Source organism: Ambystoma mexicanum, chromosome 6p (genome assembly GCF_040938575.1).
Source record: "Ambystoma mexicanum isolate Mex_15411 chromosome 6p, UKY_AmexF1_1, whole genome shotgun sequence".
In the NCBI taxonomy this organism is placed as follows: domain Eukaryota; kingdom Metazoa; phylum Chordata; class Amphibia; order Caudata; family Ambystomatidae; genus Ambystoma; species Ambystoma mexicanum.
The window spans coordinates 973829773-973848948 of NC_090935.1; the positions used below are offsets into that span (position 1 = coordinate 973829773).

Below are 19176 nucleotides of genomic sequence, written 5' to 3' on the forward strand. Positions count from 1 at the left end.
ATTAAGATGCTATGATGCAATTTTGAGAGTGAAATTGTCATTTGCTGGCTGGTTCGTACAGAGATTCCCCTTTGCTCCACATCACTGCCGAACCCTCCAACCCACACTAATAATACTGTATTCAAATTATTTTTAAAAAGGACTCAAAAACCGAAAATGCACGCTACCTATAGGGTTAGAACCAAGAACAAGACATAATCAACCAGGATAGAAAGACCAAATTTGGCAAATGATTCACTTTAATTCTTGTGTATTTAAGAGCTGCTCCGGTTTGTGTCAGTCCCACGTTTGCAACTCTTCAAATGAATACAGGCAATACAACTTACTGTGCAGCAGACACAGAATCCACAAACCTACCAACCAACCAGGTTTCACCCATCAAGTGGAGTGCAAAGTCCATCTCAACCAAAAATATAATAGAATTTGGCAATGATCCTAAGTTCTTAGCTTATTTTCCACCAATAGGAAATTGCCTGCCAACGTTGTGTGGAAGTTCAGACATAGCATTTAGATAAACTCCAATAAACTTGGCCGCATCATCCACATTGGTACATTCAGCCTGTTTGGATTCCTTTGTGAAAACCAGTCCATAGAGGAAGGTTAGCCTGTATTCTACTCTGGCTACACTGAGCTCATTTGTCACTGGATGGACGGAGGTTTCTTTGGACAATCAGCAGTTTCTGACCTGGTGTGAAAAGATGCCCTTTGCATGCAAGGCTTAGAAGGTTCTCCTTCATAGTGTTTGCATGAAAATTCATGATGATTTCTTTGGGTGTCGCAAAGGAATGGTGGCTCTACTGGATAGATGCGGTCCAGCAGTCATGTTAATGGAAAAATCCAGAAATACCAATTGGAACAACTGTAGTATCTACTCTATGAAATATGTGCGGCCTTCCCTTTAATAAAGAATCAAATACGTAGGTTTTCTTGCTTCAAAATTCTCAGTGGTTGCTAGCACCATGTCTCATCAATTTTCTGATGAATTTGGTATAAGAGTGAGCTTGTTCGGTCTATAGATTTGGATTCGCTATCAATACGAGGCACTCCCTTTCAGTTGTACCAGTTCCCATGTGTCTTCACCAATTTCATGGATGAAATTCCCTCCTGCCAAGGGCTGAAATCCAAATGTTCCCATGTCTGGATGACTGGGTCTTTTTCCGCCCAGTCTCCGCAATTGACTGATGGACATCTTTCTTGTAGTCGATATGTTTTCTTTAAAGGCGGTGTGGCCAGCGGGCAAACTATGAGGAAGTAACTTCCTGGGGCTCCAGCTGCCACCCGCGATATATCTTCCCCGCCCCCCCCCCCAACCTTGTCTCAGAGGCTGAAAGCATTCTGCACAACCTAAATGTAAGCAGAGTACTCAAATTGACCCTGGATCTCACAAAGGATGTATGTCTTGCCATAGCGAGGGGGCTTATTTCAGGTATTTTGGAGGCTTGCCAATATGGCAAAGTTCCACCTCCTAAAAGCATTAATGCTGAGATAGTCGGACACAAAGGCATGCGTAGGAGCCTTTCAGAGACATGTCCCATTGGGAAATCTGCTGTGGTGGGCTATTTCTCATGCCTTTTGCAAACACTGTTCTCTCGATACCAGTTTGAGGGCAGTTGTCCAGTTTGGTTGGATACTTAGAAATATATTTTTAATTAAGTGCTTTGTCAAGTTTATAGCACATATTTTGCCATTGACATGTTAACATGTCCTGTATGTTGCTTTGTACCCTTCTCATAAGTATGGAGGAAGAAGGAATACCAGTCTGAGTAGGTAAAAGCTACTCACTGTAGTGACTAATATACTCCAAGCTCATTATCTCCTTCCTTCCATGCCGTCCACTTGCCGGCCCTGTTAATACAATCTTATTCTCTAAGTTTTAATTAGGTTTTGTCAGTACCGTCTCACCTTAAGACTGTTCTTCCTTTTCATCTCCACTTATTTTCCAATATCTGCCAACCCCTTTCTGCTTAATCCTCATTCTACTTGTGCCACTTCCCCTTCCCCCTCACCCTCACCCTCCTTTCATGTGTCCTTCCTTCCCTGACCCATCTGTTCACAACTTGTTACTCAAGCAGACTCCATGCAACCTTATGAAGTCATCATTATGGACATTTCAGATAGAGAGGTTGAAAGAGGGTGTGCAGAGCTGCTGTTCTATCACTGTTACCCCCAAACCGCTATTAAATACAGTTAAAACCTTCAATAGATGCTAACCTAACCATTTCATGTTCCCTGCACTATACTAATATTGATCAGAGAAACACAGCAGCTCCAGTGAGAAACCGATGCATGCTCGATTCTCGCCCCATCGATCTTCCCTGAGGGCTGCACAGATGAGCGAGATGTTCTTGGAAGCCATAAATGGGGTTCAGCTTTGAAAGTGCTCCTGTGATCCAGGGCAGCAACAGCTTCTGCTGAGAGACAATCAGTGACATGGAAATGGCTCTGCATGGGGATCACAGATCAAGACCTACTGCAAGGAAGTAAGGCCTGCCTAGTGACACAAGGGGTGCCAAGCAATGCAACTGTGTACAAATCTGTCACATTGATGAGGTGAGGGGCGATGCTCAAGGATCGAATGCACAAGAAGCAATCACTTGCATAGTTGAACTGGACACACTGTACGTACATGCCAACACTGTAAATATTGCTCCGTGCTGTCAGCAGTCACTTTGCTTCAGACACAAAATGAAGACTGAGTTTCACATTTGGTAGCTTACAACACAAGAATCCTGGATCTGTTGCAGTGCTTCAGTATGACCGGCAAATATAACCTAATGCTTTATGAATAATGTGGCATTCCATGTTCTCTTCATAAGCGTATTCTCTGTAAGCACCAGTTCAGATATGGTTATGCTAACCACGGCCGACATATCTGGTCCATGGCTTTTCTTGCCCTCTCCTAGCAAACCCTTAAACTGGAAGAACTGAAAAGAGGGATTTTATTAAAGTACTCATGCAGTATATGGTTCTAACTACTCTGAAAGAAGAGAGGCACTTATATTCCAGTGCCTGGACCATACTGGGCAAGCCAAACTTAAGCAGTTACCAGACCCTTCAGTATCCAATGTAGAATAGCTGCTGAACTCATTGGGGCCAGTATAGTCAAGCCGGACAAACCTTATGGAGTCAATTAGAACAAAAACCTTGTATCACTTGGAGTAAAAAAAAGGAGAGACCATTGAGGAGTTGGTTACTATTCTACAAGGCTTGGCCACCAATTGTAAATTTGGCCATTGTCAAAAGGAACACATTTGTAGCCAACTCATGATCAAATGCATCAATGATAACATCAGGTAGGAACTGTGTCAAGAAAAAGACCCCACACTTGGCAAGGCCATTGAGATAGCCAAGATGGTTGAAACACAGAAATGTGTCTGAAAGATTTAAATGGGGATGTACCAAATTTGGATGCCAAAAAGAGCATGGTTGCCAAAGAGCAAAAGGCAACTCACAAACATATGGTTCACACCAAGTTAAAGATTACTCAGAGGTTTGTCCAATTGGAACGAGGAAACCCTTAGCCGTGGCCGCATAAGATTTTTACCCTTTGGTATCCCCTCACTATGCAAATTGACAGAGAATGCCTCCCAGTCCACATTACTTGCAGACATTATGGTAGGAAGCCAGGTGCTGCAAACACGTTAAGTATGGCTTCAAGTCCGGGCAAAAGGTCTCTGCTGTTTCATCCACACTTATTCCAGAAGAAGATGAAGTGATATATACTGTCAGTTTGTTAAGAGGCACCACTAAGAAGAAGAGCCAGCACACACTTGTTACAATTGATGGGGGTAGACGCAGATGTTCTGGTGGACAGTGACACAAATTGCTCCCTAATCGGTGCACACACATAGAGGAATCGATTTGAATGTTGTACACTGAAGGAATCTAAAATTCAGGCACATGCCTGTGGTGAAGTCCCCATGGACACCTTAGGTGAATTTGCAGCAGTTCTTGCATTTGGAGAACTGAATGCTATGAGCACAGTCTGTGTGTTGAGTAATAGAGGTAATTTCTGTCTTGGAACGACTGAGTTGAGTTGCTCATCGAGCTAGACCCCAATCATACAGTTCAGGTGTTGGTGGTGGATGCCAACTTGGAGAATGGATGAGACACTTCCTCAAAGGAAATTGTCTCGTAGGCTTCATCTGTAGAATGAAACTAAAGAGGTATACTCAGCCGGTGTTTGCCAAGGTAAAAACGGTTCCATTAGCCTTGAAGGCTGACCTAGAAATGGAATTGCGGAAACTGAAAGATTAGGACTTCATAGAGCTGGCTGAAACTGCTGAGTTGGTCATTCCTGCAGTAATATTTGTGAAGGAGGATGAAGCGGTAAGATTATGCATTGACTTGTGGGAACTGAATCAAAATGTAATCGGGGGAGAGATTCCTGCTCCAAAAGATTTCAGAGCTGATCATGTGGGTGCCGAGAAGTTCTCCCTCGTGGACCTGAAGTCTGTGCACAACCAAGTACGCCTTCATCCCCAGTTTGTCCCTCATATGATTCATCAATCCTTTTGGCCTATTCTGATGCAAACAAATGCCCTTTGGGCTGGTGTCGGCGTCAAGTGCAATTCAGAAGATTTTGCACAAATTGATTTGATGATTAAGAGTGTCCAATTCTACAAGGATTCCATTTTGGAATGGTAGGGAGCAAAATTGAACTTGATTCAAAATTGAGAGGTGGCAATAATTTTGGGCAGTGCAGGTGTCACAATAGTTTGAGAAATGCAAGTTTCAACAAAACAAAGTTGATTATCTAGGTCATGAACTGTCCTTACAAGGTATTTGTCGGAAATATGACATGGTGGAAGCTTGCATGGGCATGACAGTACCCAAAAGTAAGGCTAAATTGGCATCTCTTCTTGGTCTAATAGAATTTTATGGCAATTTTCTCAAGACGATGTCAGACGAGACAGGGGTGACCAGTGTCCTCTCAAAGAAAGGAAATCCATTTACGTTGTCCACTGAATTTATGATCAAATATGAGTTATCAAAGACTCAAGGGTTTCATGCAGGACTGGAGCACAGTAGTCTATAGGTATACAATTGAAACTGCAGTGGGGCGTGCTGATGCAGAATAATGGCAGAGAGGTAAAACACAGTCGCCTTTGCATCTAGAAACCAGAAGCCAGAAACTGTCATACAATGGGAATCCATAGCCTGTGTTTGGGCATTGGGGAAGTTCAAGCCATATCTGCATTGAAGCTCATTTATAATCAGACTTAACCACAATCCGTTGAGGACTATATTTAATAGAAAAGCGATGGAGTTCCTAGAAGCATTGTTGCGTGGATTGCTATCCTTGCAAGGGTGATCTTTTGTGTTGAGCATGTAAATGGAAGTAAAATGTGGTGACTGACATCTTGTTTCGGAATCCTCTTCGCAAATGGAAAGGAGATGTTGCTGGTTTCTGTGTTGTAAAAGATGAGTTGCACCAAGCATGCAGGAGAGATGATACTTATTACAAGGCCAAGGAGTTTGCAGTGCAAGGGTGGCTCCATGGTACATATGAGCCGGCGATCTAGGACTTGAGGAGACTGAAGGATGAATTGCCCTTCCAAGGGAGTACACCTGCAGGGGATATATAATAGTTGTACCTGAGAATAAGTGTGATAATGTAGTTGCTTTGGGACATTGGGTTCATCAAAACCCAGGAGCCCATTTGCACAGATCTTTGGTGGCAAGGCATGGATGTGGTGTTTGACAGGACTATTGTTGAATGTACTGAATTTGCTGTGGACCAAGATGCCCCTTGTGACTGTCCCCGAACCACGCAACGCCCCATGGAAGGAGATTTCCTTGGACCAGTTGGAGTCCTTTCACTTTAGTTGGGCACAAGACTTTCATCCTTGCTGTGGTAGACTTCCTTTCGAAATAACCAGAGATGTGCAGATTGAAGGGTGTTGGCTCTTGCAGCATCATTCCATTTTGCTGTTTTGGCAGAAGGGTTTTTTGCACAAGTCGAACTATGGTCGCCAACTAATATCCAGGATATGGGAGTATTTTTATTGAAAACCATGGTATTGAGCATGTCACCACCGCCTTTACCATTACAAAGGGAATGGGTGTGTTTCACAACTCAACTGCACACTAATGGATGTCATCAGGATTGCAGTAAGTACTGGGGGTGATTGGATCTGGGCGCTCCAGGAGCAGGGGTTCCAGAATAGGATGGAGCCACTTTCCACCATTGGTGAGACAACGTTTGAAACCCTCAGAAAATGCAAACCCAACACTGCCCTATGTCCTGAATGGATGGGACAGTTCATGACAAACCCAGATGCTGAGAGGGTGGGGAGCAGGATACGTGACTTATGTACTTGGGCCAAAGCTTGGTATGATAGTCTCAATTGTCGCAAGTGTACCAGAATACCTGGAAGTGAGGTTAACAGGAGACTTCAGAGGCACGTGCAAAAGGGTGGATCCGAGTATTCTTAGACAATGGTTGTTCAGGGAGACTTTGGGAGTGTGGCTCAAACGTCAGGCGGTGGTGTTTGAAAAAAAGAGAGCTGCTGTGATGTGTTTGAATGGAACCATTTTGGCAGCCCGGTGGAATTCGGGGTTCATAATGGCTCTCATGGTTCTTCTGTTATGTTGGATGTAGATGCTGTTATGAGTGCTCCTGCATTCTATTACCTGTTTATTTTCCAATATCTGCTGACCTGTTTCCCTGTTCCCCAATGATACTAATGCCACCCACCCTGCTCTCAAACTGGACTCCATTGAACCACCTGAGATCATCCGTGCGGGCGTTCCAGGGAGAGTGTTTGAGCGAAGGTGAGCAGGATAGGAGGGGTATGAAGAGCTGCTGTTATATTGCTGTTAATTTAAACAATTAAATATTGTTGAACCCTTCATGAGATGCTGGCATAATCCTTTGATGTCCCCTGCAGCATAATACTCCCCCAATGCCTCGCTAAAACATTGCCATTGCTATTCATTTACTAATGTAAGATACCCAGCCAAGGGACAGCACACTCAGCCCATGCATGTTTGTTGTTGAAGCTTTCCTCACTGTTAAAATAGATAACAATGCAAGAGTGAGTGACATATATACACTGTTAGAGTACTGGGGGTTAGGAGCCTGCCTGCAGTATCTTTTGTGCCATGTCAGTGTTTCATGGAGGAAATAGGACTGTACACTTGAAATAAAGTTGTCACTATGATTAACTTTTACTCTTTGCTGTGACTGTATAATTGTACCCAGCCACTTTCAAACTCATTGAGACTGCTGATAACAAAGCTTATATAATGTAATAATATGAACATATGCCAGTAAAAGAAATGTAAATCATATACATGCATAAAAAATGTTGCCAGTATTTCAGTACACTAGAGTGGAAGGTTTAGTCCCACTAAAACGATATAAAGAAATTAGAAGCACAATGGATTGCATCACTGTTGAAATGTTTGCTGTAAACCGTGATGGCATTGAATGTAAGATACCATTGGTCAATATATATATATATTTTCCCCTCTCAAATTAAACTTATTCTGCTTGTGTGTGGGCGTTAATTTCATGGTCGATGTTATCACTCTGCCAACATGTCAGCAGAAGTTGGAATATTTTGAAGCTTTTTCGATGAGCAGTAGTTGCAAAATCCTGCTACAGAATGTCTGGAACATATTGCAAATAACATTAATTTAAAGCATATGCAAGTTTGGTGCATTGGCCTGATGAAAATAACCTTTCTTTTATAGAGGAGATGGCTACGTATCTGCGCTATGTAAGAAGGTTAGATTTCTTTGAGAAGCCAGATTATGAATACTTGAGAAAGCTCTTCACAGACCTGTTTGATCGGAATGGCTACATGTTTGATTATGAATATGACTGGAGTGGCAAACAGCTGGTAAGTTAAATGAAGTTATTTTTTGCTGCACTTTGTTTAGATTCGTGGCATAATGTTTTTATGCTCAATACTAAAAATAAAGTGTGGATCCTTTTTTTATGAATGTCTGTAGCCTGCGTCAAGCATATGGACAAGTTAGAAGAATTGCATTGATATTGAAGAGAGGTTTTGGGTTCCTCTTCATTATGATTCAGTTGACATACAGTATTATTTAGATGAGATTTTGTCTTAACAGGACCAAGGTAAAATCAAAACAAAAACTGCATATCTTGTGTTGAATTGTAACTTTTTATTTTAATTTTTTATTGGTTTATACAAACCTTTAAAAACAAAAGAACATATTTTCTCTCTATTTCCATCTCTTCATCATCTAAACAATTCTTTCTCAGTACAGAACGGAACATTTCAGATCTGTCCTGCAAGGAAGGATTCAAGACCACACTCTAGCTCTATAGCAAGGCTTTAGATTTGTTATCTCAGCGTCTAAACCCTCCTTTAAGACACGAATTGTCACTCTTTCAGTAACTTTTATCAAATTGTCTTTTAGAAACCATTACAATTGTTGTGGTCGGTTTTACACTTTATTTATCTAGTCTGTTTCATTTCTTAAGTAATTTAATTGTATGTAAATGGCAGATAGGCACTAAACTTTAGTCAGAAATGTAGGTGTTTTATCATTAGGGATCAATTTCTGGCAAATTGTAGCCCCCAATAAAAGAACATTCCAAAATACATTGAAGGAAATGCTGATTTTATTTGTTATTTCAAACACTGACATTGAAGTGAAAGAACACAAGACCAAGGTGCAGAATTAAATAATTTCCAAAAGTGCTGCATAAAATATGTCCTTATTTAGGAATACAGATATTTAGACCTTTGAATCTGAAAGATGGCTTAAGTTCTTTATATTGAATTGGGCTATTAGTGTCTCGCATGGCTTTTTTTTCAATTAATTTAAAGTGCTCCACAAAATGCGAGGTTTAGCTAGTAGTACTACTACTAGGTTTAACATGCCCTGTGTCAAGGTGGAATTTCCCTACCTAAAGAAACTAAGGATAATCTGTGTCCTGGGGTTCAACTCAACTCTGTATCTAAAACCTATGCTTGTATTCACATCTAAAGATAAGTAATGTGTAGGGATGTCAGCAGCCAAAGAAATAGTGTTGAAAACAAAGTTCTGAGCCTTTTCCAGCTTCTTGGCTTGTATTAAAGCCTTTTCCACAAGTTGAAAGTAATTCCGCACAAAAGATCTCAGGGTTCCTTTCCCGAAGTATATCACAGTTACAACAAATGTCTTGAGGGTCCCTTCCCCTAGTTCAACACCTTCAAATTAAAAATTATAATGAGTTCTCTTGGCTTTCAGTACAGATACAGGCTCCCTCTTTGGACCTACATCAATTGCCCACTGGCAGATCTTTTCCTCCTACAGTTTCCTTGGTTCTTGCCACAAGGTGACATTCACACCATTCACATTTTGCTTGTCCCCACCTTGATTTCACACTTCACAATAGTGTTTATCCATGATTTTTCACTTGCTTTCAAAATCCCTAATTACTTGCTTTCCTTTGATTTACACTTTCATTTTGTCTATTGGCTTCCTGGAGTTGTTTTCACTATTCTCAAAATTGCATTTCACTTTAATTTCATTCGTACTGTGCTTTCATGTATTTCACATACATTGAACATAACTTTGCTTTAGTTCAGTATTAAGAAATGCAGGCAACATTTGGCAGCTTGTTCGGGTTTCATAAAACTCTCCTTTGTCCTCCTGACCCAATTAACATTAGCTTTTTTCAGATCGGCACCTATGTATGCCTGTACCCATGCCCCTGGAGTGTCTCAAAGTGACTTTCACTCATCGGTATCTGGCAGCTTCTCCAGGTACCTTCGGTTCTCTCCTCTGCATTTGCTTGCTCCCTTTTGCCTCATCAGAGACCTTGGTGAGCCATGCTCACCTCTTACAAACCTTCCTGGTGAGTGCTGCGGGTCCCTGGAGTCTTCAAAGTCCCCCAGCTCCAGCGGGCGACATGCGGAAGCAGATTTGGTAGGTTCTCTGACCCTCTCACAGCCCTGTCAGGCTTCAGTGCGTTCCTGATTTTCCTGCAGCGCCCTGTCCTTTTCACCAAGCGGGCTCCTTTCTCCACACAGGACACCGTCTCCTGTAAGCTGGGTTCTCTGTTCCAGTTGGACACTACTTCCTTCTGACTTCTTTGTCCTTATAAATACCTGTTGCCTTTAAACTGGCTACAAGTGTAAGCCCTTTGCCTGACCCCAATTAATGAGTATAGTCTTGTTTCACAGTCCCCTTCATCGTCTCACTACCAGAGTGGTGAAATTACATTTTGGTGTGTACTGCTCCTAGTTGCTGCTTCTTCACCCAGTACTATAGTGTTGTGACCAAGGGGTAATGAAAGCCTGGGATTGACAACAGCCTATAAAGGCAGAGGAAGGGTAAGGTTGATTATCATAAGAAAAAGGGGGGATACAATTTCTCACCTGCAGACATCCCTCCCCAATCCCCAAGGAAGCTCCACCCAGGTGATCCTCCCTTGCATCTTCACCCCTAGGGTCATGATTGAAAAGGGATGGCCTTTCCCTGGCCACCTGAGAAGAGGTTCCAAGGGTAGTAGGTGTGAGGATGCCCTCTGGTTTCTCACAGTAGTATTTCATCTGTCAATTCCTTATCCATGAAATGGTGCCGGTTAGGCTGGGTTTTTAAATGGCACTTGCACATCTGCTGCCGGCACCACTGGGCATGGCACGTTAAGATCATCAGCAATTGTTCTGAGACTGTGTTACTTACCGCACAGTCCCTCCAACCAATCAAGAGAGGGCAACTTATGAGCACTTACTGCAGCAAACGATTACTGACGGTAAGCGTTACGACGATGGGATTGCACACATTGTCGTATTCTTTAGCTCCCACTTAATGACCATCTAATAAGATTCATTTAAACTATGTACTATGCTCCTTGAGATCACACCATGTTTCACACAATTCACAAATTCACTGTCATTATTCTCTGACAGATACCCTCTGGACACGGATAACATACCTCCCCCCTCACCCCTGTCCTGAAGAAGGCCTATCCTACATAAGCTCCAACAATTAGCCTTATCTGGCCGAAACACTATAGTGTCGACGACTTCCTTTTATAATATTCAGTGTTCAGTGTCACACTGTTTTCTGTACTCCAGAAATGCACAATGTTCTGGATGGCAAATGTTTTGTTGTAAATGTGTCATTGAATATGAAAGAAACAAGTCTTGTATTTGTTTAATCCTTGTTATTTGATTGGATAGTACACATCTGTACTACACATTTGAAAGCTACACAGTGTCCTGTTTGGTTTTGGTTTTTACTTAAACAAAATAGGTATGTTTAATAAATAACCCAGGGTCAAAGACTTTGTTGACCTAACATTAAAAGTTGCATTCTGTTTTTGTGTAGGAGCATTTCAAAGGAAATTGTGTGTGATCTCTCACCCTGATTGTTCTGGATTACTTAATTGTGCATATAGTCAGACATCCAGTGGTCACTGCGGAGTATTGCATCTTGTCTTTCGGGAATTTAAAGGGGACGTCGACATGGGCGTGCTTGTAACACTATCCCTATGTGACGTGTAGTGTACCCAAAACCCCTCACGCGTCGAGGTCCCTCAGATTGTTTTTCTCCTGCCAGCATACTCGTCGCCTTAAGCGGAGCTCGTCAGAGACATTGCCTATTGTCCCTTTGACCTTTGGTTGAAAAATATATGTAAATACTTGAGATCACCCTAACTGTCCTTCATTTCGGCGGCTATTCCAGTTCTCCGCCGAAACCTCCAACAGACCTTCGACGAACGGTGATCCAGTCGGCGCTGCCGACCTCGGGGCCGGGCCTTCCGGCCGGCCTACACAGTAGGGAGTGTAGGGTCCGGGTGGACATTTCTATACAATTCGAGAATGCCTTTCCCTTTCCTCCCAGGTCTTCGTCACTTTACCTATCCTCAGCTATGGAGAGGACTCCATTTAGGTTTTGCCCCATTTGCAAAGGCAAATTTCCTTGGAGAGATGAGCATCAACTGTGTAACCGCTGCTTGCCCCTCGATCACAACGAAGACGGTTGTGCGGCTTGCAAGCTCCTCCGTCCTAAAACATTGAAGGAGCGCTGAGTCAAGCGGTGGGCGACCTACAAGATGTCGAAGGCCGAGTCATCTCCCGCTGCCACAACCACGGAGTGTGACGATGGCAATAGTGACAAACATGCCTCCGAACTGGAGGTCGTTGACCTTTCGATGGAGCAGTCCCGCTCTGCATAGTCTGTCCCCAGCCCCGCCAGGCACGGCTCAGGCACTGCTATGGGGAATATACACCATAGTGACACAGACATACATTTGCAAATCACTAAGCACACAACCCCCAGTCAGTCTTCGGCTAAGTCTAAGACCTCAGCGCCAACGGGTACACCAGACGTTCCGGCCGTACCCGCCGACCGTCGCGATCGGCAGCCCTCCCTGCACCCGCATATGCGCCTAACAACCGGGCCCTCGAAAACAAAGGGCGCTATTTCTAATATTCCAAGTTCCGTCGAGACTCATCGAAAGAAGGCGTCTGGCGACGACAATGCCCCGGTTCCGCTGAAGAAGGCGTCCGCCGAAGACAAGGCCCCAGCTCTGCCGAAAACTTCACAATCGCAGACCGAAGCTACGTGACTCCCGTCTGCGTAGAACGTTGCCGAAAGCATAGCGAGAATTGTTTCGGCTGACACTCATAGGTGGCAGTCAAGGGATTCGCCGAAACCTACGGAGAAGGCCAAGGATCTGTTGAAATCCAAAGATAGTCTAGGGGAATACCGGACCCTCCGCCAAGCCGAAAGAGAATCACAGGGACACGCCCCCTCCTTTGGTCCCCCGAGAGGAGTTTTCAAAGGGCGACGAAGGTATTTCTTCGATGTTGAGACAAAAATTTCGACGTTTTGCGGCAGATCGTTTACAGGAGCCCTTTCCACCTCTAGACCATTCTGGGTCTTCTCTTTGGACTAGAGAAAAGTTTGAAAGTTTTATGGAGAGGCTTGACAGGTTTGTTACCCGTTCAGAGCAACCCACCCCAAGGAGACCACAGGAAGAGAGCCCTTTGGACCCTGTGGCCAAATTTCCAAGACTCTTTGACCCCTATCGGGAAGAGGATGTGTACACCTATGACCTCACTGAGGAAGAGATTCCTGCAGACACTCCGGATTAAGATCATTTCATCAATCCTGAGGACATGCATGATCCCATAGAGCGGTGGAGGGAAGACCCGGAGGTGGGTGACCCTCAGCTGTGGCAGTCTCCAAATCCTTCACCAGATCCTGATGCCCTGTGTTTGGATTCCCCCCCAGACCACTCCCACTAGACAGCCCTCGCCATTGGACGTTCAAATGACGTTTACTGCAATGTTGCGCAAAGCAACAGAGCTTTCAAAATTGCCACTGATGAAACTGTCCCTGAAGCTGACTTTGTGAAAGATATTCTTAAAGAGAAGCCACCAGCCAGCCAGGCTATTCCTCTCCTCAACTAAATTAAGAAGCATCTGGCTCCCTCGTTATCAGCACCTGAACTTACAAGAGCTGTTCATCTGAGGATAGAAAAGCTTTTTCGCCTTCTCCCTCTGATCCCCTTTATATCAGAGGTCACTCCACCCCAGACTCCCTGATGGTGACCACTAAAAGGAAAAGGGCAGGGGTTCCTCTGTCAACCAGCGAGGCACCCCCTGACAAAGAAGGTAAAAGGCTTTCGCCCTTGGAAAGAGGGTTGCGGCCATAGCAGCTTTAGCTACACGCATCGCTAACAATACCACCTTGTTTGCCAGCTATGCGGACGCTCAGTGGTCCTTGCTACAAGTAGGCCTACAGTAGGTTCATGAACCTCTCCTGGCCACAGTAACTGAAGGAAGACAAGTAAACAAGAGTATACTTAATAACTCTTTAGATTCTGCTGAAACAGCGGGTCGATCTTTAGCTCAGGGCACACTCCTAAAGAGACACTAGTGGCTAAGAAACTCTGGGTTCAAGCCAGAGACGCAAACGTCATTTATTAATAAACCCTTGGAAGAATCCATCTTGTTTGGAAGAGCCGTCGACAAGGCCCTCGAGACTGCAAAAAACGAGCACGGTACCCTGAAGAGGCTAAACCAAATTACTCAGACCCTCCGCAAGACGAGGATCTGGGTCCAGACGCCTTTTTCGTGGCCAACGCTTATCTCAACAACAGTACCCCTCAGGAAACAATTGGTCCTCTCCACAGGGAACCAGCAGATAAACCACCCCGTATCCCCAGAGGGGTCAGCGTTGTGGTAAAGGAAGGGGCTGGAACTCTACCCCCAGAGGCTACCCGGCCTCCCGTTCAAAATGACCCGAAGATTCGGGTCCCCTCCCATACTTCCCCGGTCGGGGCCGGTTAACATCATTCCTTCAGGCATGGGAGGGGATAACTACAGACCAGTGGGTGCTAAAGACCGTAGCCCACGGGTAATGTATAGAGTTCAGTTGGTCCCCAACGTTCAGATCTCCATGCACAAGACTGTCACCAGACCATCTGCGTATCCTTCAGGAAGTCGAGACACTACAAGAAAAAGGAGCCATAGAGGTCGTACCTCTGTCACAGGTAAACAAAGGTATTTATTCAGTGAACTTCCTTGTACCAAACAAGGATCTCACCATGCGCCCTGTATTAGATCTGTACCCAGCAAACAAATTTGTACAGCCACAAAAGTTCTGCATGGTAACTCTGCAGGAAGTAATTCCCCTGCTCTCACAGGGGGATTACATAGCAACATTGGACATGAAAGATGCATACTTTCATATTTCAATGTTAGCGCACAGAAAATACCTCAGATTTATGATACAAGACGAGCACTATCAGTTCAAGCTACTACCTTTCGGCATAGCATCCGCACCAAGGGTATTTACAAAGGTACAAGCGGTGGCAGCAGCACACCTGTGCCTGCAATCCATCCCGGCCTATCCTTACCTCGACGACTGGCTCATAACAGGGGACTCTTACGAAACCTCTCTGTGAAATACCTAAAGAACGATGGATCTTTTATTTATTCAGCCTGGGTTTCTCGATCATCGAGAAAAAATCCAGCCTAGACCCAAGTCAGGTCAAGCAGTTCCTAGGGGCTCTAATTCGAACAAAGGACGGCCTCGTATTGCCCTCCAACGAGAGGGTCCAAAACATGTGGTTTCAAATCCCTCAATATGTAGCCAATTGAAAGGTGACGATACGCAAAGCTATGCGACTGTTAGGAATGATGGCGTCATGTATTTACTTGGTTCCCCACGCGTGCTTGCGCAATGTGTTCAATGCAGGAGTGGCTCAACAGCCAGTGGTGTCAGGCCAGCGGACAATGGGACGATCTAGTGATCGTCTCACCAGCCCTTGTTTTCTCGCTACGGTGGTGGTCGAGGGACAACCGCTTGAAGGGGAAATCCTTCACCACCCCCACAGTGGAGGCCACTCTAACTACAGACAAATCTCTCACAGGGTGGAAAGCTCACCTGCTTCAACAAACAGCGCACAGAGTTTGCTCATCAGACATAGCATCCAGCCACATAAACCTGTTGGAACTATTAGCAGTGTTCAAAGCACTAAAAGCGTTCCGGACACAACTGCAGGGAAAGACGGTCCTGATCCTCACAGACAGCACCATGGCCATGTACTATCTAAACAAACAAGGGGGTACTCTCTCTCCAGGGCTATCCAAACTGTCCCAGAACATTTGGAAGTGGGCTCTCAAGCCCATGTTCCTGTTGTCACAACATGTTCCAGGGGAACTCAATCTTCTGGCAGATGTACTCGGCAGAGATTTTCCACTACCAATGGCGATTACACAAAGACATCATCTCCAACGTTTTCGCAGAATGGGGCTTCCCAGAGATCGACTTGTTTGCAACTCTGGAAAACGCTCAATGCCAAGGTTACGCCTCCAGGGATCCACAGAACCGTTCCAAGGGGAACTGACTCTGGATAACATGGTCAGGGAAATGCACCAGGAACCAGTCATGATGATACTGGTGGCCCCTATATGGGCCCGCCAACCCTGGTTCGCGCATCTGATGGAGATGTCTCTATCTCCTCCAGTGAAACTGCTTTGCCCGTACAACATGTCGCAAGACAAAGGGGAGACTCTTCACCCATGCCTGCCAACATTGAACTTAGCGGCCTGGCTCCTGAAGTCATAGAGTTTGGACACCTGCGGCTCCCTCAGAGATATATGGACATACTCAGGGAGGCAAGAAAACCTAACACTTGATATTGCTATTCCAGTAAGTGGAAACGGTTTGTCATCTGGTGCAACTCAGAGAATCAACCCTATTGACTGCTCTCCCAAACACATTGTTTTGTACCCAACTCATTTACTTGACTCAGGCTTAGTCTTTAACTCTCTAAAGGTTCACTTAGCTGCACCTTCAGCCGACACTCCTTCGCAACAAAAAGTTTTGTGGTGGAAGATACCAGTTATTAAGGCTTTCATGGAGGGAGTGAAGAGAATTCACCCACCCGTTTCTAAACCAGCTCCCGGATGGGACCTAAACGTGGTGTTGACTAGATTTATGGGGCCTCCTTTCGAGCCCATGCATAGAGGGAGTCTTTAAGGTCTCACCTAAAAGACTGCCTTTTTAATAGCTATTACTTCCATTAGGTGAGTGAGTGAACTACAAGCGCTCTCGGTTTTAGACCCCTGTATAACAGTTCACAGATATAAGGTGGTTCTGCACACTCGCCCTAGGTTTGCACCTAAATTCATTTAAAAGTTCCATGTGAACCAATCCATAGAACTACCAACGTTCTTTCAAAACCCTTCAAGCATGGAGAAAGAAGCCTGCACACACTTGATGTACGCAGAGCAGTCATGTTTTACATGGAAAAAACTCAACCACTAAAAGACTAATCAGTTTTTCGTTTCAGTGGCAGCAGACCGAGAAGGAGACCCAATCTCCAAATCCACTATCTCTAGATGGACTGTCAAATGCATCACACTCTGTTATACTCTTTCTAAGAGAGAACTGCCCTTCAAGCCTAGAGCACATTCTACTCGAGACACTAGGGCTTCCATAGCATTCATTGCAAATTTTCAGCTTGAGTCCATTTGCAAAGCGTCAACCTGGCGTTCTGTACACACCTTTACAAAACACTATTGCTTAGACACTCAATCTAGGTCTGATTCTCAGGTGGTACAAGAAGTACTAAGACATCTTTTCACTACTGTTCCTTCTTACCACCCACCTCCAACTCCGGGTGATGCTCGTAGTCTATGCACAACATGTGGTTCTAAGCAGATTAACAAACATCAGAAGACCTGCATTACTAACCGTGAAAGCATTTCGGATGATTGTATCTGCTTAGATTCACATGCGCCCACCCTTCCTCCCCACTCGGATGGAAGGAACGTAGACGTCTTACTACTGGTTCTCTTTTCTGTACTCACTCACGATAGTCATAAGGCTCCCTCATGGCAGAAAAAATATAATCCGAGGGACCTCGACGCGTAAGGGATTTTGGGTACACTGCACGTCACGTAGGGATAGTGTTACAGGCACGCCCATGTCGACGTCCCCTTACGATTCCCGAAAGACAATTTGCAATACTCCGCGGTGACCACTGGATGTCGAACTATATGCGCAGCATGTGAATCTAAGCAGATACAATCATCAGAAATGCTTTTACGGTAAGTAATGCATGTCATCTCTCTCTCCCCCTCTACGATAGGTGGGATGGAAAAGCAATTCAAGTATTTTCCCTAGGCAAAGGAAAGGAAGGAAGAGCCATTGTCAAATAACCTGCATCAAGACGCTGGTTGTAGATCGGTTGCAGCTGTTGTATCCATCAGATGATGTTCTTGAGTACCTCAGTTTTTCAACTTAATGTACAGAATGAAGGAGGAGACATGCCTTACGGGGCATAGTGTTTTTGCCAAGAAGGCTGACTAAGCATCAAAGAAAATATAGAAAAATGTGAAACCGCTAAATCTATGGGGGGACTTTACAGATGTTGATCCTTTCTTATAGGGGCAACGATTACCAGGGGCCTTCAAAGGAACATCGACTGCCCTTTTAAGGATACAGTTACAATTTTCCATCAAAGTGGCAAAGCTGTGCACTAACCATAGGTTACCAAGGTGACGCCAAGTAAAGAGATGGACAGTTTCACACAGAATTTTATGCAACAAACTGTGATTTGTTATATTATAACCCCAACCCGCTCAACTTTCAAACTCCAGTTGCAGCAAGATTCGCAAATGACAAAGAATATTTACCCGCCCTCAGGTTCCCCACTTCAATGACTCATTTATTATAATGCTTGTGGGTGGCTTGTTAACTATCCTACATAAATTGTGTGCACTCTTCCTTTAATGAAATAATGTACATGATATGGCAAGGTCATGCACCAAATTACCACGAAATATGTTTTTCTGTAATTAATGGCATGGTATTACTGAGATATGGTCATTGACTGACCAGCATTTACACTTGGTCCTGTGCATCACAATATACAGGTGTAGGGAAATTTCGGGCAATGGGTCCGATTGGTAATGTTAATAGGTTGTGTGCATATATGGCAACAGTGATCAGTCTCAAAGGATCATTATGAGTTCTAACAATTACTTCACACATGAGCCACAATGGTACATGTTTGTCTCTACATCAGTGTTTCAGGGGAGCTGTGAGATGTTTAGTGCAACTCTGTTAATGCATTGATTGCGTGGCTTTGCTGCAGTGATGTGTCTGCTAGCATCAGTTGTGATGTCAAAGATCATGGATTAATTTTCACCAGTGTGTCCTTAAAGGAAGATTGTATAGCATGCAGTTTCACATCACTATTGTTTGGTGGGACCATTTGGTTTTGCTTTTTGGGTTGGTTTATAGTCCATGTGGTCTGAGGTCTCAACCACAGGGACTTTATTACCGACCAAGTCCCTCATAATTTGCCAGTCCAAGATCCTGAGAATCTAATGGTTACCTTATGATCATTTCACTTACCTTTGGTGTCTTTTTGCCATTCCCAGCCTATATAAAACAGGAAAAGGAGGGACAGCAATGAATCTTTACCTCCTATATCAACTCTTCCATATGCTCCTGAACTGTCTTCTAACACCCTAATAACCCCTAGATTTATGACAAAGGGGCACTAAGCATTTTTTTACCTCCATATTAGGCTCTCAATTTTTTTACCTTCTATGTTTCCAATAGCATTCAACTTTACTTGCCCAGATAGTGTCCGTGAAATAATATCTCTTACCTGATCAAGTAGGCCTTCAATTTCCCAGGTTTGCCAGACCACACTCTCGACCCTAGATGTAG

General features: G+C 44.2%; 1 protein-coding gene across 3 annotated transcripts in view; it reads left to right on the plus strand.

The window, feature by feature from the left end:
* CSNK1G3 (casein kinase 1 gamma 3) overlaps positions 1–19176 on the plus strand; it is a 1399476-nt gene that overhangs the window by 996952 nt on the left and 383348 nt on the right. For all 3 annotated transcript variants that reach the window (XM_069625586.1, XM_069625585.1, XM_069625587.1), the window contains one exon: positions 7702–7850. In XM_069625586.1, the coding sequence (XP_069481687.1) occupies positions 7702–7850 (149 nt within the window). The remainder of the gene's footprint in view (positions 1–7701; positions 7851–19176) is intronic.